Source organism: Peromyscus eremicus, chromosome 18 (genome assembly GCF_949786415.1).
Source record: "Peromyscus eremicus chromosome 18, PerEre_H2_v1, whole genome shotgun sequence".
Classification (NCBI taxonomy): Eukaryota; Metazoa; Chordata; class Mammalia; order Rodentia; family Cricetidae; genus Peromyscus; species Peromyscus eremicus.
The window spans coordinates 462,067-481,315 of record NC_081434.1 but is presented as its reverse complement, the minus strand read 5'-3'; the positions used below and the strand labels follow the sequence as shown (position 1 = coordinate 481,315).

The window sequence follows — 19,249 nt, the reverse complement described above, 5'->3', positions numbered from 1 at the left end:
CTCCGGGTCACTAACCTTTCAAGCCCCACTTGCTATCTTTAATCTTAACAGGTGGATTAGTTTTGTTAGACTTAACGAAGTAGAAAGTTATTTCAAATACTAGGCAATGAAGGTGGAATATTCTTTTCTTATTTGGATGGTGGGTGGTTTGCTTGACACAGTTACTCAGAGAGTTAACCTAACCATTAGTTGTTTCTCATTTTTAATATTCTCAGTGGGCAGATGAAGGAAGAGAGCCGATGGACTACCATGTGGGGGGCTTTTATTGCTAGCCCTAGAGGTCCTTTTATTTGCTTTCCATGATAAGAAGTCACATATATGAACACTTCTAATTTAAAGAAGTCATCTGGAAATGTTCTATAGATAGACTTACTTTCATCGTGAACAGGTCTTGTTGCTCTTTCCTTGTTTGCCGAGCTTTCCACCTCAACACTGACTTCCTGTTCCTCTAACCCATTGTTACCACTCTCCACCTCAAAATTCCAGGTCTTATATAAACGTCTGCACAAAAATTCATGTAGAAAAGGAGACTGTATTTGGTGAATCATGTTTCTTCTTTATAGCTTTCTGCTCTTCTCCACACAGCACTTATTTTCACATGCCATCTATTCGGGTCTTTTTAAAAGTGCTTTGTGCTTCTCCTACAAAATTCTATACTGTCACATAGTAGACACTGTGTTCTTTGTGTTATTCATCCATAGATTCCCAAGATCTGGAATATCCTGTATTGAAACTGAATATATAGGAGTTAGGGGCAAAACTATTTCATTATTAGGATATGGACCAGCTGAAATTATCCTGAAACATTTAACAAGAAGAAATATAAAAGTAAATAATTGTCCTGACTAGCAGAGTATAGTAAGGAGTGGGAGTGAACATGGGATGTAATGGGAGAATATAGACAGTAATAATGAGGTAATGTTTTTAGTGTTGAAGGTAGGCAGCATTCACTGTAGAAGACAGTACACTCTCAATGAGTGTTAATGCAAAATATCCAAAGGGACCATTATTATGGAGCCCATTCTCAGTAGGTAGAGTGAACAGTGACCAACGAAGGAGAGCAGCAATTCTAGAATATCATCAATGTGTGAAAAATCACAACTCTTCCATAAACTTAACTCTTCAAATAAAATAACCAGTATCTAAATGGGTTAAGAGTGTAGTTCAGTTGTAGATCCCTTACACTGTGAAGCAGGCTGGATTTGATACCCAATACTAAAAAATATTTTAGAAAGCAACAAAATTAATAAAATGAATTTATCTAACTTGAAGCATTTGACAAATCAATGAAATTAAATATACTTTTATTAATTAAGTTTGTTCATGATAATTTTGTGCATGCATATAATATATACTGATTATCTCATCTCCATCCTGTATTATATTCCTCCAACTCCTGTCTATTCTTCTTCTTCCCTATAGATCTCTTTCTCACATTCATGTTTGACTTGTTTTGTGACCAGTATGCCTATGGGCTTGGAACCAGGGAGGCTTAGAAGTGAGCATATAACTACAGACAATGGCACCCCTTTGTCACAGTCTATCAATAGACACTAGTTCAGGTGTATTGGGTAGGAATTCATGACTCCCTTCCCCACATATGACTGAATATTTAAATTTAAATATCTTAAATTAATAATAACATTCCAAATTTCATATCAGAACACAGTCATCATTTCACAGCCAAGTAAAATGTTTTTTAATTTCTTTTTGGTTCATGTTTCTAACTTACAAATAGTGAATTTGTACTACTCAGAAGATTACTCATCATAACTCTAAGTAATTATATAATGTGAAAAATGATTAAATATAGGTTTTTAGAATAGTATTTATGTAGATTTATTGTTACCCTTAAACATACACATATTCCAGTTTAAAAAGTCAAAATTTCACAAATTGCCAATGAAAATGAAAATTAGCAGCCTTTTGCTCCAGCCCTCATTAATAATAAATCCTGCCATAGAAGAATCCACATTAGTGATTATCATTCCTTTATGCCCATTACAAATTCTTATATATTAGTCTACAAATTAGTTCTTGGCTTTGGGTAAGTGAGATGAGAATTGGATATTATCATCCTTTTGGCCTCCTATAGACTATTTTTCTTCCCTGTTTGAACATATTGCCTTATTGATAGTTATCTACTTATTGATTTGTCATCTTTAAAACAGAATTATTAATTCTTGAGATTTCATCAATGCATTGATCACATTCACCCACAGACTCTTTTCTTAACTCCTCTTAGATCCAACCCACTTAACTTCCTTTCCCCAAATTCATGTCTTCTTTTTTTTATTTTTTAATTAATCTTTCAAGTCTAATTTGTTTTGCCCATATTCTCTGGGGTGTGGGGCCAACCACTGTACTATGGTGGATCTACCAAGGATCCTTAATCAGGGTGGTATGAGGGGCTTATGAGTCCCTCCCTGCTCCCTGGCAGAGTGTTAACTGACTTGATCTTGTAAGTGTGTAAGAAAACATTGTGAGTCCATGAGTGCAGCAGTACTGTCATGTCCAGAAGACACTATTTTGTGCTATGCTGATCCTTCTCAACTTCTGGCTCTTGCAATCTTTCTATTTCTTTTTCTTCAATGGTCCTGAGACTTGTGTGGGGTGAGAGATGACATAGATGACCCATTAGTGACTGAGCACGCCACTGACACTTATTCTCTGTATTTGGCCAGTTGTTAATCTGCCTGTTCACTGTATGTCTGTTCACTGCACAAGGAATCTTCTCTGTTAGGTCTGAGAACTGTACTAATCAACAGGTAAAGGGATGCAGAGGGTTTGATACTATGTCTATTTAATATAATAATGACAGTAGGCTCCTCTCTGGGGCCCATGAGCACCCTGATCTTAGGTTCTTGCACTGATTTACAGTAACAAGCAAATATTTCTTCTTGTGCATTGGCCTTATATTCAATCAGCAAGTGACTGGTTATCCGAATAACATTTGTGCCCCTATTGCACCCATCAGCATATCCTGACATGCTGACCTTGATTGTAGTTCACAATGATCACAGCTGTATTAGACTGTTGGTATCTCCCCGACAAGCCTCCCTCCTCCCAGAAACCTGAATGGCACCTTTTAGTACTATGAAAGGTATCCATCAGGGAAGAAGCTTCCTAACTTCTAGTGACTTGATTTCTCTGTGTCCTGTGATCAGTGTGTGTGTGTGTGTGTGTGTGTGTGTGTGTGTGTGTGTGTGTGTGTGTGTGTGTTGTCTTCAGAAATAACATCTTACCTTCAAGTTCTGGTGGATAATCAAGACCAATTGCAATCAGGCAAATACAAATACAAACTATTTTGAGATTTCATCTTACCTCCGTCAGAATGGCCAAGATCCAAAAACTGAATGATAAGTTCTGGGAAGGATGTAGGGAATAGGGAATCCTCTCACATGTTATTGATGTGAATGCAAACTGATGCAACCACTATGGAAATCAGTGTTGCAGTTCTTCAGAAAACTAACAATAAATCTAATCTCCAACTACACCACTCCTGGGTGTATACTCAAGGAATTCCACTTCCTAATATGGAGACAAATGCTCATCAACGTTTGTAATGCTTTATTCACAGTAGCTAACACAGAAGCAGCCTAGATGTCCATAAACTGATAAGTGGATTATGAAATGTAGTACCTATATGCAATGCAATTTTATTAATCTGTGAAGAAAAATGAAATTCCAGGTAAAAGCTGGAAATCAATATATTGAATAAAGTGACCACGAAGTGACCGAGACCCAGAAAGACAAATAGCTCATGCCCTCACACATATGTCAATCTTAGCCTCAAATCTTTAAATTTGTGTGTTGAGTTTGGAGTTATTGTAGAACCCAGAAAACCTGAAAAGGATAACTGTTGTGACAGAGGAAGAAAGATCTCAAAGTAGAGGGTATACTAGAGCACAGCTAACATGATGCAGAAGGAGGTTTATGTGGGGAGATGTTTGGAAAGATAAGGCAGAGAAGGATTTTGTAGTAGGGAGAATTAACACTAAGGGTGTTTGAAAAAGCCAGTGGAAACCTACTTTTTATAAGTTTTCTGAATATATGTATTCATATAAAAGGGTATAGTTGGAGTTAGCTTATGTAGGGGATTGTATTCATTACAGAAGCCAGAGGTTGCCAAATAAAATAGCCTGTGTCAGGATTGGGATACTTCTCATCAAGTTGTTGATCAAAGGTGTCCCAGAGACTCCACCAAACAATGTGAGCTATTGCCATTGGTCCTATGTATCAACTTCTTTGTATTTCCTAGCAAACATTAGGCTTTTCAACATCATTTTGGAACACACTATCATTGCTCCATCCCACAGCCTTTGCTCCTTCATCAAAGAACTATCAAATTGTTTGCAGGAATCTACTTCTGGCTTTCCTCTTATGTTCCATTGATCTATGTGCAAAACCTCAGGTTATCAACTACTGAGACTTACAAGTTTTGTTGTAGAGTACTGTGATTCTTCCAACTTTTTCCCATTTAGAATTTTGTGGGGTATTCTAGGTATTTTGTCTTTCCATATAAATGTTAGGATCAGCTTGTAAATGTCCTGAAAATACCATGATAAGATTAGAGATCATTTTGAATTTATGTATTAACTTTGAAAGAACTGATGTCTTAAAAATAGTAAATCTTTCTATAAACAAGCATGCACTAGACCTTTATTTCTTTGTTTTTTATAGATGACCTACACTTTTATAATATTTATATTAATTTGGTGATTTTTTTCTCAACTACTGAATCATCTTCATTATTTCCAATATTGATTTTAAGGACTTCTTTACTGAACCTCAGATATGCAGTAACCTCAGATATGTGATGGTCCCAGCCTTTATGATCACATAGATCTGAGTGATACTAGTCAAATTGTGCTTTAAGTATTACACAGTATTTGAAGCTTAAGTCTAATGTAAGCACCCAAGGTAGTAAAATTCTACATCTACATTTCAAGCATATAGCTAGAGATCTACAGTCTGGTTACAGAAATAATAAAATGGTTCTGATGCATTTTCATTGTAATTCAATGTACCCTCAGCACTCTATTCTCTTGTCCTCATGGTCCCAGAAATTCTGCCAATACATTAGCTATAGCTCCTCCTCTCCCCATTTTTCCTCAATATAGATGTCTTCTTATTTCACTCAATGTAGCTGACACTACAAATGAGTTTTAATCAATTTAGTGTATCAGTTCATTGAAACTGTTGTTTCCACATACATGTGTATTGTAATTCTTATTAATATATGACTCCAGGGCCAGTCTGTCATTTCTGTTTGATGGGAAATTGTTGCTGTATTCAAGCTATGTGATAAGGTCAAGTTGGGTCAAGTTTGGGGCATCTAAATTCACCTGGTAAGGAAGCCAAATGTTTTTTCTCTACCCAGTCCCAGCAACAACCTCAAACCAATTTTCAAAACAGGGTAGATATCCACATATGATGGTATAGCTTTCCTGAAAAGCCTAATGCATGTCCTAGTATTTACCTACAGGAAAGTCTATAAGCAGCATGCCTATGTGCCAGGAATATTACCTCCCTGAAACATCAATTGGATCATGAGTTCTAGGTAACCTTGCAAGCAACCTTGATTTACTGTAGAGATTTCTTTGCAAATCTAGCATTGTTATGTATCAAATAACCATGTGATACATGCAACTTCAAATACTACAAAGCACACTAAAAGATTCCATGTTTCTTAGTAATAGTAGAGACCACATGTAATAACCTAGATTTAACTTTCAAAGTAATATTCCAACGTCTTTCTCTAGAAGGTCCCATAATTTTTATGAAAGTTATTTTGTAACCTTTGGGTAACAAGTTTATTACAAATGTTCCCAGGTATTTTGCCACTTCCAGATCTTAGGTTACCTTATTTATACTGGCTATCATTACACAAATTTAATAGTACATTGTTGCAGTTAATTTACCTAAAAATAGATTATGATGTAGGACTCAAGTTGGTATCCATCTTAGTAGAGTAGGGCAGTATGCACTGCTATGCTGACCTTTTTGGCTGAAAGCTAGCTGTATTTGATGATGTTTAAAGACAAATATAATACCTTTCATATGCAAATTCCAAGGATTGTATTTATTTTTCCCAACAACATCAAATCTAAAGCAATACCTTCAATTGAGACAATTTGTAGGTTTATAAGAGTTCACTGCTTCCCTTCAGGATTTATTAGTCTTCTGAATCGGTCAAATTGGCATATTGAAGGAAGAAATAGTAGAAATAATATCAATCAATAACATAATCTTTTTCATTTGAGATACTAATATTTGCAGCTTTCCTGAGTCTTATATAATTAACTATTGTTGAGAAAAGTAATTAAATTCATTTATGCTTGGCCTTTCCTTCTTTAATAGTCAATACATCAGAGAAATGAGAAGCCATTTTAAAAAGCAGAGTTTTCAAAATATTATCAAAATGAATTTGACGTAAATTCAGAATCATAGAGAAATATTAACTTTAAGTTAAAACTATCTTGATGTAACATACTGTTTATTTGATCTTGTGGATAATATTATGCATTCCATATACATTGCTGATCTTTCTAAAGAATCAATGTCAAAATACTTAGCATTGAACAAGTATTTACTATTTTGTCTTAATTATTAAACTGAAACATAATATGTATAGACTTTCAAACAATATTTACTTATAGATTTCTGTTTGATAGAATGATGTGCTGATTCATCTTCTCTGAAAACATTATTGACTAGTAGTTTTCCTCAAGATAAAAGTCTGACCTCAATATATTTTACTTTTTATTATTTTGTTAATTATACATATGGAGGGGTTTCAGTGTGATATCTCCATCCATAGGCACAGTGTGCACAGAAAATGATACTCTGATTGGCTTTTAAAATGTGCATTTAGTGTCATTTTCCTTCAGTGCTTTGACTCCTGAGTGGGTGTGTATGCTCTAGTGGATGGCCTGGCACTTAGGCACATACTGTCAGCACAAAGCAGACTCAATGGGATTAAAAGATAGTACATGAAGTTGGAAGGAAAAAGTGAAAAATGGTTGAGGATACATGAGAAGAATTTGAGGGAGATAAACAGGAAGTTGATTTGATCAAAACACTCTATATGCAATATATGGAATTTTCAATAATGAATAAATAAATAAATTTAATGTGTGTTTATGTGTCCTTATACAATTATGTAGTTCAAAAAAATCATGTGATTTAAATACCTAACTGTATGTAATTCTTTAATCTGTTTTAAAATTATATATCCAATTCTATGATTATTTAATGTATTGATGATAGTATTTAAAATAGCAAAGAAACAGTAAGTAAACTGATGGCTCAATTATAGTTTAAATAAAAAAATAACAAACCCTTTCACTATCAGTTATCCACCAGGTACTTAGGTGATTCTTATATAATTAAAGCTAGGTATAGCAGAACTATCAAACAGGAATTTTAACCAACTTCTCTTCTATAATTTGCACTAATACTGCTTTAATGTCTCTACTGAATCTTGAATTTTTCATTATTATTCATTGGGAAAGGAAAGAATTTAAGGGTACAAATTTGATATTCAATGTTTATAGGCTTTAATAAAAGTTATTTTTTAAACATCTCTATGGCTTATGTTTCTTGTGTGTCTATTTAAAGTCTTGGGGTAGAAATATTTATGAACTATTAAAATATCTAGCATCCCTGCTGTAAACCTGTCCCACCATTTATTAAATACTCTTATAGGGAAAAAGACGTTCAGAAATGACAGCTTTTACTTGTGATAGAATCCTCACTTATAAAACACTAACATCATGAGTTAAATATTACTATCATTTCATTTCACAATTCCTTAGTTATGAATTAAAACAATGATCAGGAACAACAACTGAAAAAGTTGCTGGAAGTCATATATTTCTGGTTAGACAAAGAGGCCGTTGGCTCAACATGACTCAGTAGCCAGTGTTGGATTGATCTTTGAGAGTCTGACCTCGAGTAGTTTATTTTAGTCATATTTAAGCAAAGTGCAACTTGGAAAAAAAGTTTCCTCATGATACTTAACTCAATCCTGTGTGCACAACAAAGCTTAAGACATGGCTACTTTTAAACTCTTTGTAAAGTACGAGTGGCATCTCTCTATAGATTCTATAGATCACCTGAGGAACAGGCTCAAGATAAAGAAGCTCATGATAAAGAACTGTGGGAGTGTAGGGCTATAGACTGACTGATACAAATGTGCTCAAGATAAGGGTCTGGGAGAGCCAGTGTGGCCTAGTCACACAGAGAGCTTAAAGGTCACTGGGCTATTAACCTCATCCGCCCCCAGCCCTCTAGGCGGAAAACAGGTTATACATCTCTCCTTTAAATAGACAAGCATGTGATTTAACATTCTTAATTTTCCTAGTGCTTACATGTGAGCACAAGAACCTACATGCTCCCTATACATATGTATAGATAAAGCACCCATGTTTGTAAATAATAACTAAAAATTGTATGTAAAATATAAATAAAAACAATAGTAATAAAGTGTTAGAGGGTATATAGGAACACATCTTGATAAAAGAAAAATGGCTTAATTTAATAAATGAGTGCTGAAAAGATACATTTATAGGTACAGTTATAATGTTTTAACCTTTATTATTAGTACTAAGCCTCAAATAGTTTCACTTTTTTGAGAACTTTATCATCTTGCTTAGCATATCTTTGAAGGCTATTTTCACTTGCTTGTTTCTGAGAGTGTAGATGAATGGGTTTAACAGAGGAGCTACAGAGGTATTTAAAACAGCCACTCTCTTATTAAAATTTGCTGCATCTTTAACAGAAGGATTTATATACATGAAAATACAGCTTCCATAGGAAAGTAAGACCACTATCATGTGAGAAGAACATGTAGAAAAAGCTTTCTTTCTCTGTTGAGCAGAGGGGATCCTCAAGATGGTCCTGATGATGTGTGTGTAGGAGAGAATCACCAGCAGCAAGGTGAAGATGAGGGTCACAGCAGCCAGGAGGAACTGGATCACTTCTATGAAGTGTGTGTCTGAACAGGATAAATGCAGCAATATAGTGTAGTCACAGCAATAGTGATTGATGATGTTCGATGCACAGAAAGGCAACTCAAGAGTCATTGCATGAGGCACAACAACAACTATAAAACCAGAGAACCAGGAACTTAAGACTAGTTGAAAGCAAAGTCTCCTACTCATGACAGATGTGTAATGCAGGGGTCTGCAAATGGCAGCATAGCGGTCATAGGACATAGCTGCTAAGAGGTAAAATTCGGTTGCTCCCAGAAGGATTGCGAAAAAATACTGCGTGAAGCAACCGGCAAAGGAAATGGTCTTGTCTCCAGTGCCAATACTGACTAGCATTTTGGGAACAAAGACAGAGGTAAAAGATATCTCCAAAAATGCAAAATTTCGGAGGAAAAAATACATAGGCGTCTGGAGGCGGTAATCCAGCAGGGTCAAGAGAATGATGGCCGAGTTTCCCGTGGCACTTAAGGCGTAAGTTAGGAGCAGAAAGAGAAAAAGCACAGCTTGAAGGTTGACGTCATTTGTCAATCCGAGAAGAACGAACTCTGTCACTGATGTGTGGTTTACCATCTTCAACTTCAGGCAAGTCAAAATAGAGAGTAACAATGACAAATGTTTAAATGAAATTGAACTTGGTTTCAATATAAAATCAGGATCCACAACTAAAATCAAGTGTTTTGAACCATGAATCTTTTTTCTATACTTGGTTTTGAAAGGTAAGTACACTAGAACAACAAAAAACCCTTGATGTATTGACCTGTTTTACTTCAGAAATATAAAAGTCGTCCTACTTGGGGACCGGATGTTATTTCTTCTAAATTATATCAACGCATTTTCTCATTAGCTTATGTTCCTTTCTTATTTTCTGTTCTGATTTTCCTCTCTGGAGTGATTAGCAGCTGTAATATTTTCATAGATTTCTAAAGAAATATGCATGGATGGGTGTGACATAAAAGTAGAAGGGAATTAGGTGGGAAAATGAAAATGACTTGAGAAGGTGAAAGGATATAAATGTATTTAAAATATATACTACACCTGAATGAAAATCCTGCTATGAAAGCCAGAATTTTATGTAATGAATATATGCTGATGAATTTTTAGAAAAAAAATGCTTATTAAAATTAGCATTTTTCAAGGGAAAAGTTATTTATTAATTCATAAAACTCTGAATCAGAGCCAGAAATGTTTAAAGAGAAATTAAAGATGGGCTGGAAATAAGAGACTTACTAAAATTTAAAATAACGAAAATTTAAAATGAACAAAATTAAGCCTTATTTTTGTGGGGCACAGAAGGGTAATTATGACTTTCACTCAAGTGTTTCCACTTTATAATAAACAAAATTATATACTCATGAAGCTCAATCTTTCTTACAGAGAAACTGTATCTCAGTTAAATAACACAAGGAACTAGGCAGGACACACAGCTTTTTACGGAATGACATCTATTTAGCCAAAGTTAATTTGAGCTTCTACAATCTGTTAAGGAAGATGCTGATACGTAGAACAAGCTTTAGTAAGGATTTAACAGGCCCTCAGATGACCTGGAAGAAACAAGCAATTGTTAGAAGTTTAAATAAAATGCATATCATAATATATGTAAATGAAGTTCAAAATTACTGTTGCAATACGCAGAAATATTGTTCTCACTGTGCAATTTAAGTTGATACTTGCTCTCACATTAGGCTTATCAATAAAGCTTTTAAAACTAGACAATATCAAATCAATTTGTTAGTCACAGATAAATGTTATCCAAGACATGAACTATCATATTAAAACTGAACTTGTTATATTTAGGGATATATATGTATATACAAATACAAATACATATATGAGTGCAATAACAGTTAGTGAAAAAAGAGGCCATTAATTTGGAATAGGAAGGAATGGGTGAATGGAAGGGTTTGGGGGCAGAAAAGGAGAGGGGGAAATGTTTAATTATATCATAATCTCAAAAATAAAGAAACAAAACCTGAGCTTGGCTGTTATCACATCTTTGTTAATTTGCACTTTAAAATTATTTTTACTTTCTCATTTTAAATAACACTGTGTGGCTGCTGAAACTCAAATATTTTGAGCTTACTCCATTAAAGAAAAACAGCTCCTCCTACATTTTTATTTGCTTATTTTGTGTGCGTGGAAGTGGAGAATGTGTGGTAGTGCAAGTGTGGGTCAAAGGACAGCTTGTGGGTGTTGCTTCTCGCCTTCCAGGGATTAAACTGGTTGTCAGGCTTGTTGGTATTGCTGGTCCAGTTTAATCCCACCTAATAGCATTCAGAATTCATATTAACCACTTTTCCTGTGCTATGATGAGGTTATGCTATGACAGCTACTGTGAATTCCTGGTTTGTGATGGCTGTGTTTTATAAATAATCCTCACATTTACTGAATGAAAGATTAAAAAACGAGAGCAATTCAATTTTTTGTTGATCTTTTAAGATGGCCTTGCTATGTAACTCTGGCTACCTTTCAACCTATGGCAATCCTCCTGCCTCTACCTTCTGAGTGCCAAGATTACAGATATGTGCCACCAGGCAAATATTTTTGTATTAGTAAGTCATATCTATTAGATTAAGCAATGTATTATCTTTCTAAAAGAAAAATATATTTTAAATATTTACTAGCATAAAATATTTTACAATAACTAGTGGTATGTATATGATAATCTATAGTTATATAGATTTATATATAGATTTATATAGTTTGTATATGGTTATATATAATTATATATGTAACCAAATAATAAAGCTTGATCCAATAAATTTTGTTTGGCAAGAAATAATTGCCTTTCAGAAAACATAAAATAATATTTTATATGTAGTTAAAAGGTCATGAAAGAAGCTTTCCAAATTTTTCCAAAAAATGTAGAGCTATGAATTTACTTATGAAGAAAAATTATCTCCATAATGAATTATACCACTCACATTTGCTTCTGTTCTTCACATGGTGGAACACAAAGGCTTAACAATCACCTGCTAGGATATGAAAAGAAATGGTTCCACATTACATAAGGAGGAAGCTAATGAAATAGACTCCATGGGAAGGAAGAATGACACAGCATAAAACATAATTTGACTTATTTTACCATTTTAAGCTCTAATTGTGTGTCACTGAAGTTTTCTACATATGCCAATATCTTACAAGTCATATTTGTCCTACTCGTTTAAATCAAAAAAGGGCATGAAACATGTATGTGAAGTGATGTCATCAAAGGTGAACAGTAGCTGTCACAATAAAAAGGCAACAGATCACTAGTTAAGTTTAGCTATCGCCAACCCCCTCCTACCTCAAGCAGAGCCAGTTCTATCTTTGGTACAAATTAGATCCTTTTGTAGCTGAACTGGAGAATATAAAGGTTGAGAGCCACTGGGAAATGATCCCTGGGCCTTCAGAAAGAAAGAAAAAACACACCCAGGCTATTTGTGTGAAGGTGAATTCAAAATTACATAAATTTATTTATTCCACTTGCTGTATAAACCATCATCCACAAAATTATATAATCTTCGTATTTATCCAGAACTTTAAATTTTTGTTAACTTCCATGTTTATCAGTGTATACATGAGCATTGCTAAAGTATAAATTTTCCTCACAGTCATTAATGCTGCAAGGTAAAGAATTGTCCAATGTTTGGAGGAGGCATTTTAAAAGAATTTGAGCCAACTTAAATTGAGCTAATTGCTTAGACCCAGGAACACCTTCTCAGGCACACGTTCTTTCCATCAATGTTTCAAATCAGTAGACTTGACTTACTGTTATCTCCTTGTGTTGTTTCATGGTCGTTTACAAAGTCAGGGAGGAAAATACTCTGGGACATCTTTTAGTACCAGAAATACATAATGGAAGTGATTTGAAAGACAGAGTTGCTCAAAATAATGACAACAATAACACACAGGCCATTTGAGCACCAAATTACATGATGATAATATCGAATTTGGAACAATACAAATAAATTAACATACTTGCACTGACTCCTATTGATTATCTAAAGTGGAATGGAGCAAGGATAAGTTTACAGCGAAATTTCAATTAATGAATTGGAAAAAAGGAAATTGAAGAAAAAGATGAGGCAAACACTATAAAAATTGTTACAGATATGATATATAATATATGAATAGAAACTTGAGAGGGAACAGAATTTTCATTACCTCAAACTCCCTTTCCCAAGTATTTGGCAGTTGTGAAAGGGGACAGGAACTTTGCAGTGTGGAGGGAGTGACAAGCACCAGCTTAACTCAGGGAACAGAATGTAAGTCACTGGTAATAAGGCACAGTAATACCATGAACACTTTGTATGATGTGCGTAGACACACATCTTTTGTAGTTGTGTCAGATGCACTTTGTTATTCCATTCATGTAAAAACACAAGCTCAGTCAGCACCGAAGGACTAAACAACTGCTAAGTGTTCTTCCAAACTGTCAGCATGGATCTTGAAGGAGTTGGGGAGGAGTGTGAGATTAAATATGATCAAGATACAGCTTATGTGCACATGAAATTTTCAACAAAATAATACCAATGTAATCTAAATGTCACATCGTAAAGTGAAAGTGAAGAGACTGATGAAAAATGGAGTCAAAAAGAGTAAGAAAAAAACAACTTGAAGGTAACATGAAAACCTGGTTCAGAAAATTGACTTTCAATTGAGAACTAGTGAAACCATTTGAAATATTTATTTTAGTTAAGCATTTCAGTAGAGTTAGTGTGCTGGTTTTTATGTAATATTATTATAGTTTTACCATATGCTAATCACATGTAACTAGGGAAGTAGATCGAGGAGTGTATGGAAACTGTTATTTTAGCAACTCTCCTATAAATCAACTAGCTCAAAGAAATTTTTGTCTTAGTTGCCTTTGCAAATTCAGAAAACAGAAATAAAAAATGTAAAAGTCAGGCTTTGTCAATTAAAAATATCCAGAACTCTTCCCTGGGCCTGGGAGCAGATGGTATAAATGTCTCTTTAATGTTGAGCAATTAATACTTAGCATTTTAGCCATTTATGTGTCTGCTTTAGACTGTAGGAGCCATAGGGAGGAGAGTACTCCTAAGAAGCACCATCTCCTGCAAATGATACAGGCATTACAATCACTGAGATGCAATAACTGTGACCATCTGTACAAGACGTACATATATATGCACTTACACACACATGCACACACACATAGGAAGGAAACTAGTTATAAAGAACAGCATCAGTAGGATTGGAAAGGGGCACAGGAGGATAATGGGAGTATATACAAGCATAATGCATTGTGTACATGTATGAAATTATTCAAAATAAAACAACTAAAAATTTCCAGGATGTCTGGCTTTCTAACCCAACATTCACACATTAAATAAGAGGTAAGATCAAGAAAGTCAATGGCTGATAGGTAGAACTGAATTGTATTGCAAAATAAAAATTAAAAAATTTAAAAAAGAAAAAAAAAAAAGAATGTCAGTCCAGCCAGGCAGTGGTATCTCACACCTTTAATCACAGCACTCAGGAGGCTGAGGCAGGTAGATCTCTGTGAGTTCCAGGTCAATCTGATCTATAAATCCAGTTCCAGGACAGCCAGGGCTGTTACATGGAGAAACTCTGTCTCAAAAAAAAAAAAAAAGAAAGAAAAAAAAAAGAAAAGAAAAAAGAAAAAGAAAGAAAGGAAAAAAGAAAAGGCAGTCCATTGTTAGAGCATATGATCAAGTGCAGCTTTTGATCAAGACACTGTTTCTTCCCTGTCAGAATTTTCTGTTGCTGCTATGCTTAACTTTATCTCACATCATGCTATTTCTTGGTCACCTAAGCTCATTTTCAACTCAAAGTCACACCACCTACTGTTGAGTTGCTCTGTACATAGTGAACTATACACTCTAACTTTGGCTGTAATGTCACTCACCCCCTCTGTGGGTAGAACATTCTATGTCATTTTGGTACTTTGTGCTATTTAATTCATTTTCCTTTTGTTGCTCTGAATTAAAATATGCTAAATTTAGCTTGTCTTATTTTTAGCTTTTAACACTGTTCTATCTTTTATCAGATATCATACTTCCTCACGCCACTCGAATCTCAAATATTCATGCCTAGGAAGAAGCTTCCTTGACCATGCCACTCAAGATAGCCACTGCCCATCATTGCCCAGCCCATGAACTTGCTTGATATTGCATACAGAGCAGCAGCTTTTGTTCACCTTGTTAGGATCAGAATGGCTCTAACCCCTCTAAGACTGTCCCCACCTCCCCTGTTCTGAGTGGCTGAGGTCAGGTTGTTCCATGGATGTTTTGCTGATGGGTATATCTCCTGGTTTGGCAGCTGGGCTTCCTGGGGCGTGCTGGCCTTTCCTTGACCTTGGGTGCTTGGTAAACAATTCTGTTTGTTCCTCCTTCTGAAAGGGTATATAAGATGGGGAAGAAAGAATAAAAGGGTCCTGATGCTTGCAACTTAACTGGTGTGCTGTGTTCATCCCGACTACCCCCGCCAGATTTCGGGCTCAATTGCTGTGCAGGTGTGGCACACCTGACTTCTACATTTCACACACACACACACACACACACACACACACACACACACACGCTTAAGTTTTAATTGTCTATCATTTTTACTCCACTAAGTGAAGAACTTTATTTAATGTCATATCTCTAAGTTTAAAAAAGTGATTAGCATATATCTGGATTTCTGAGTATAATTTAATTGAATCTTGTGTTTTATATGAATCTTATTGTATATTAGCTTTATCCACACTCCAGAATGTTATGTTTACATAATTTTTAAAGAATCAAAAATCTTTGAAATGTTTTTATTTCATAAACAGCCTCAAAATAAGTGTATGGTGTAAACAAACTCTAAATGAATGTTGAAGTATGTAACATTTTTGTTTATGTTACGTTGACTTAGTAAGTTTCCAGTTACAGAAATAGATTTCTGATTGGGGACAAAAGTGTTTGCTGTGTAAACATGAGGATCTGAGGTTGGATCCTCAGCATCCATGTAGAGAAAAGCTAAGTACAGTTTCAGCTTCATGCATAATTTTATTGTCTTGCCTTTTTTTGTAAAATTTAATTCAGATTAAAGTATTTTCATAGTTGAGATTTGACTGTGGCTGGAGAAATGGCTCAAGCAGTTAAGAATGCTTGCTACTCTTGCCAAGGACCTGGGTAAAGTTCCTAGCATCAGATGGTGGCTCAAAACTATATACAACTTCAGGCACAGGGGAGCCAGCCAATGTCCTCTTTTGGCCTTTTTACTTTTTCCTTCATGCACTGTTTTCTTTGTATTTATTTAGAAGTGTGTCCTTTCCTCTTCTTTTTTCAGTCATTACTGAGAATGCTATCCTAGCTTCCATTTAGAATGTTTCCCTGGTGCTTATTTTTAGCAGTGTCTCAAATACCTGTTTGTTTACTTCTGCCTAATTGAAACATCATGTTCTTACCAAAAATTTTGTTTTAGATTTACTTTTGCCAACAGCTGTGTTATCTAGCTTTGTGTTGCTGTGACTTACATCAGACATAAAATTTAAAAGAGGAGGGATTTATTTTGTCTTGCAGTTTTAGGGTTTTCAGTCCATGGCCCTAGTGTTTGCAGTTTGAAATAAGTCACAGGATGATCGTGGCAGCAATGTGGCAGAGTGAAGTCACCCACCCCATGGGAGCCAAAAAGGAAGATGCCGAAGAAAGAGAGGGGAATAAAATGTGTTTTTGCAAAGCATGTTCTCAATAACCTACTTCCTCCTCCTAAGCTCTCCTCCTACTTTTCTATATATCATAATATATATGGTAATATATATATATATATATATATATATATATATATATATATATATATACTTTTCCATATATCGATGAAAGGTTTACAACATGCCCCCACGGTCAGGAGTGACACTTCCGCCTAGCCAGGTCCAGGTCAGGATAGCCATTTAGGGTCAGGGCATCTCACGTGACCAAGATCCGTGACGTTCCATTGGCTACGTAGGAGCGCAACGTGGCCATGTGATCTATGCACTTGCGTGTAGTAGTGATGCTGATCTGTCCATGCCCAGCCTTTAAAATCCAGCTCCATGTTCCCGATTCCTTCTTCTCCACACACGTGCTTCCCACAGGCCTGTTCACTCTCTGTCCCTTTACCTTTAATAAAACTCTTATTAGTGGATTCTGTTGTGTTTCGTGACATTTCCTTGCAGGGTAAGAACACAGCGCAGCCGAAAAACTAACAATCATAATAACATTATATCATAATCCATCGAGGGATTAATCCATTGATAGGGCTACCCACTAAGAACTACCTGTTTCCCCAAAAGCACATCATCTGACAAACAAGAAAGACCCCAACACACAAGCCTTCAGGATGTCTCATACTGAAACTGTGCATTGGTTTGAATTAGCTTTGAAGCCATCTGATATGTGATTTCTTTTTCATTGTGGATTTAAGTTCATTTACAATTCTACATTTTTCTCACATATTTGTTGATCAATTGAATGTCTCTTTTTGAGAAAATAGAATTCTTTGTTATTTACAGATTACATTTTTTATATTCTTGAAACTATGCTGTTTGAATTTATTACATAGTTTAGATACCAACCCTTTGTAAGATGTATGGCTTATAATATTTTCTTCCATGATTCACATCAACCTTTCAGGATGATAATTTTTTCCTTTGATCTGTGGAAGCCAGTGTTCACAAAAGTAATCAAAAGAATGCTAGAATATTACTTTTTTTCACACTGGTGATTGATTGTATCAGTTTGCAATCCTTACAAGCTTTACATAACCAGCCTATTTGTAACGAAGACTTCTTTTTTGCTATTTGTTTTTTTTTTGTTTTATTTATTACTCTGTTTGATAATGACTAGAATGACTAGAAAATTACTTAAATATTAATAAGACAAAAGTGTGCAATATTTCATTGTTGGGAGAATTTGAGGCAGTATGTGGGGTTTTGTTTTGTTTTTCTTTAAGTGACTTTGCATGACAAAGTGCTTTATCATTTCAGGTTTTCCTGTTATGAAAATATTTTATTTAATATATACACATGCATATATGTGGATCAAATCCAACTCACATTCCATCTCCTCCAGTTCCTCTCCTGCTCCTTCTACCAATTTTCTCTCCCAGCTTCTTGTGCTCTTTTTTTTTTAGTGTCCAATGATTTCATACAGTGATGCTCATTTGTACGTGGGTGTGAGATTATCTTTTGGAGCATGGGTAACCTCTCAGGGACTGCATCTCTGCAGAGAACAGTATTTTCCTCCTCCAGCAGCCCGATTATTCCTCCAGAATGATAGGATTTTGTGTGGCTTGATCTGGTGCGTATAGTTTGCACACTGTCACAGCCACTGGTCGTTCATGTTTGTGACTGTGCTCTTATGTTCAACAAATACTATTTTGCTGAAAAATCTACTCCTTATGTCTCCTAAATTTTTTCTGTTCCTCTTCTACAATGATACCTATGCCCTGGAGATGGAGGTGGGAGGTATACAGCCACCCCATTTAGAGCTGAGCACTCAACAGTTTCTTATACTATGCACACTGAGTATTGTAAGTTGCTATATGAATCTAGTGCAAAAAGAAGTTTCTCTGATGAGGATTGGATGACAGACTAATCAATGGGTATAAAGATAAGAACATTGAGGGCAGTTTAGCATAATAATATTATGGGTTTCCCCCTGGGCCCTATGACCTAGTCAGGTTTTTTGTTTGTTTGTTTTGTTTTTGTTTTTGCCAAATTAATCATGGGTTCCATCTTGTGAAGTGGGCTTCAAAGCTATTAGAAAGTGGCTGATAACATGGCATTCATGTTACTATTGTAGGAGTAGGCACATCTTGCCAAGCCAGTCATTACTGAAGCTCACAGGACTCACATCTCCGTAAAGCTGGTGATGACTTCCTCCTTTAGTAACACTTATAGGACCTTCCAGCACTATGAAATCTACCCAATAGAGACGAAGCCTCCATGTTGGTACTTCCTACCCAGTGACTTAGATATGTGGTATCTACAGCTATAGGTTCTTTTTTTTTTTTTTTTTTTTTTTTTTGGTTTTTTCGAGACAGGGTTTCTCTGTGTAGCTTTGCGCCTTTCCTGGAACTCACTTGGTAGCCCAGGCTGGCCTCGAACTCACAGAGATCTGCCTGGCTCTGCCTCCCGAGTGCTGGGATTAAAGACGTGCACCACCACCGCCCGGCCAGCTATAGGTTCTTACCATCAAGTTTTGGAGAGTAACCAAGAGCAATGGCAATAGCATATTATGTTTGGGGTGGTCTACCAGACCCCAGTGATCAATAAGTCAAAA

At 35.5% G+C, this 19,249-nt stretch overlaps 1 protein-coding gene across 1 annotated transcript; it reads right to left on the bottom strand.

The window, feature by feature from the left end:
* Positions 1 to 8,627: 8,627 nt before the first annotated feature.
* LOC131895224 (olfactory receptor 6C4-like) lies at positions 8,628 to 9,566 on the bottom strand. The gene has a single exon (XM_059245644.1). The coding sequence runs from the start codon at positions 9,564 to 9,566 to the stop codon at positions 8,628 to 8,630; it is 939 nt and encodes a 312-aa protein (XP_059101627.1).
* Between the last annotated feature and the right edge of the window lie 9,683 nt (positions 9,567 to 19,249).

Bases quoted from the DNA above. Each gene is read 5' to 3' on its own strand.
- LOC131895224 (XM_059245644.1), bottom strand. From the start codon at position 9,566: ATGGTAAACCACACATCAGTGACAGAGTTCGTTCTTCTCGGATTGACA.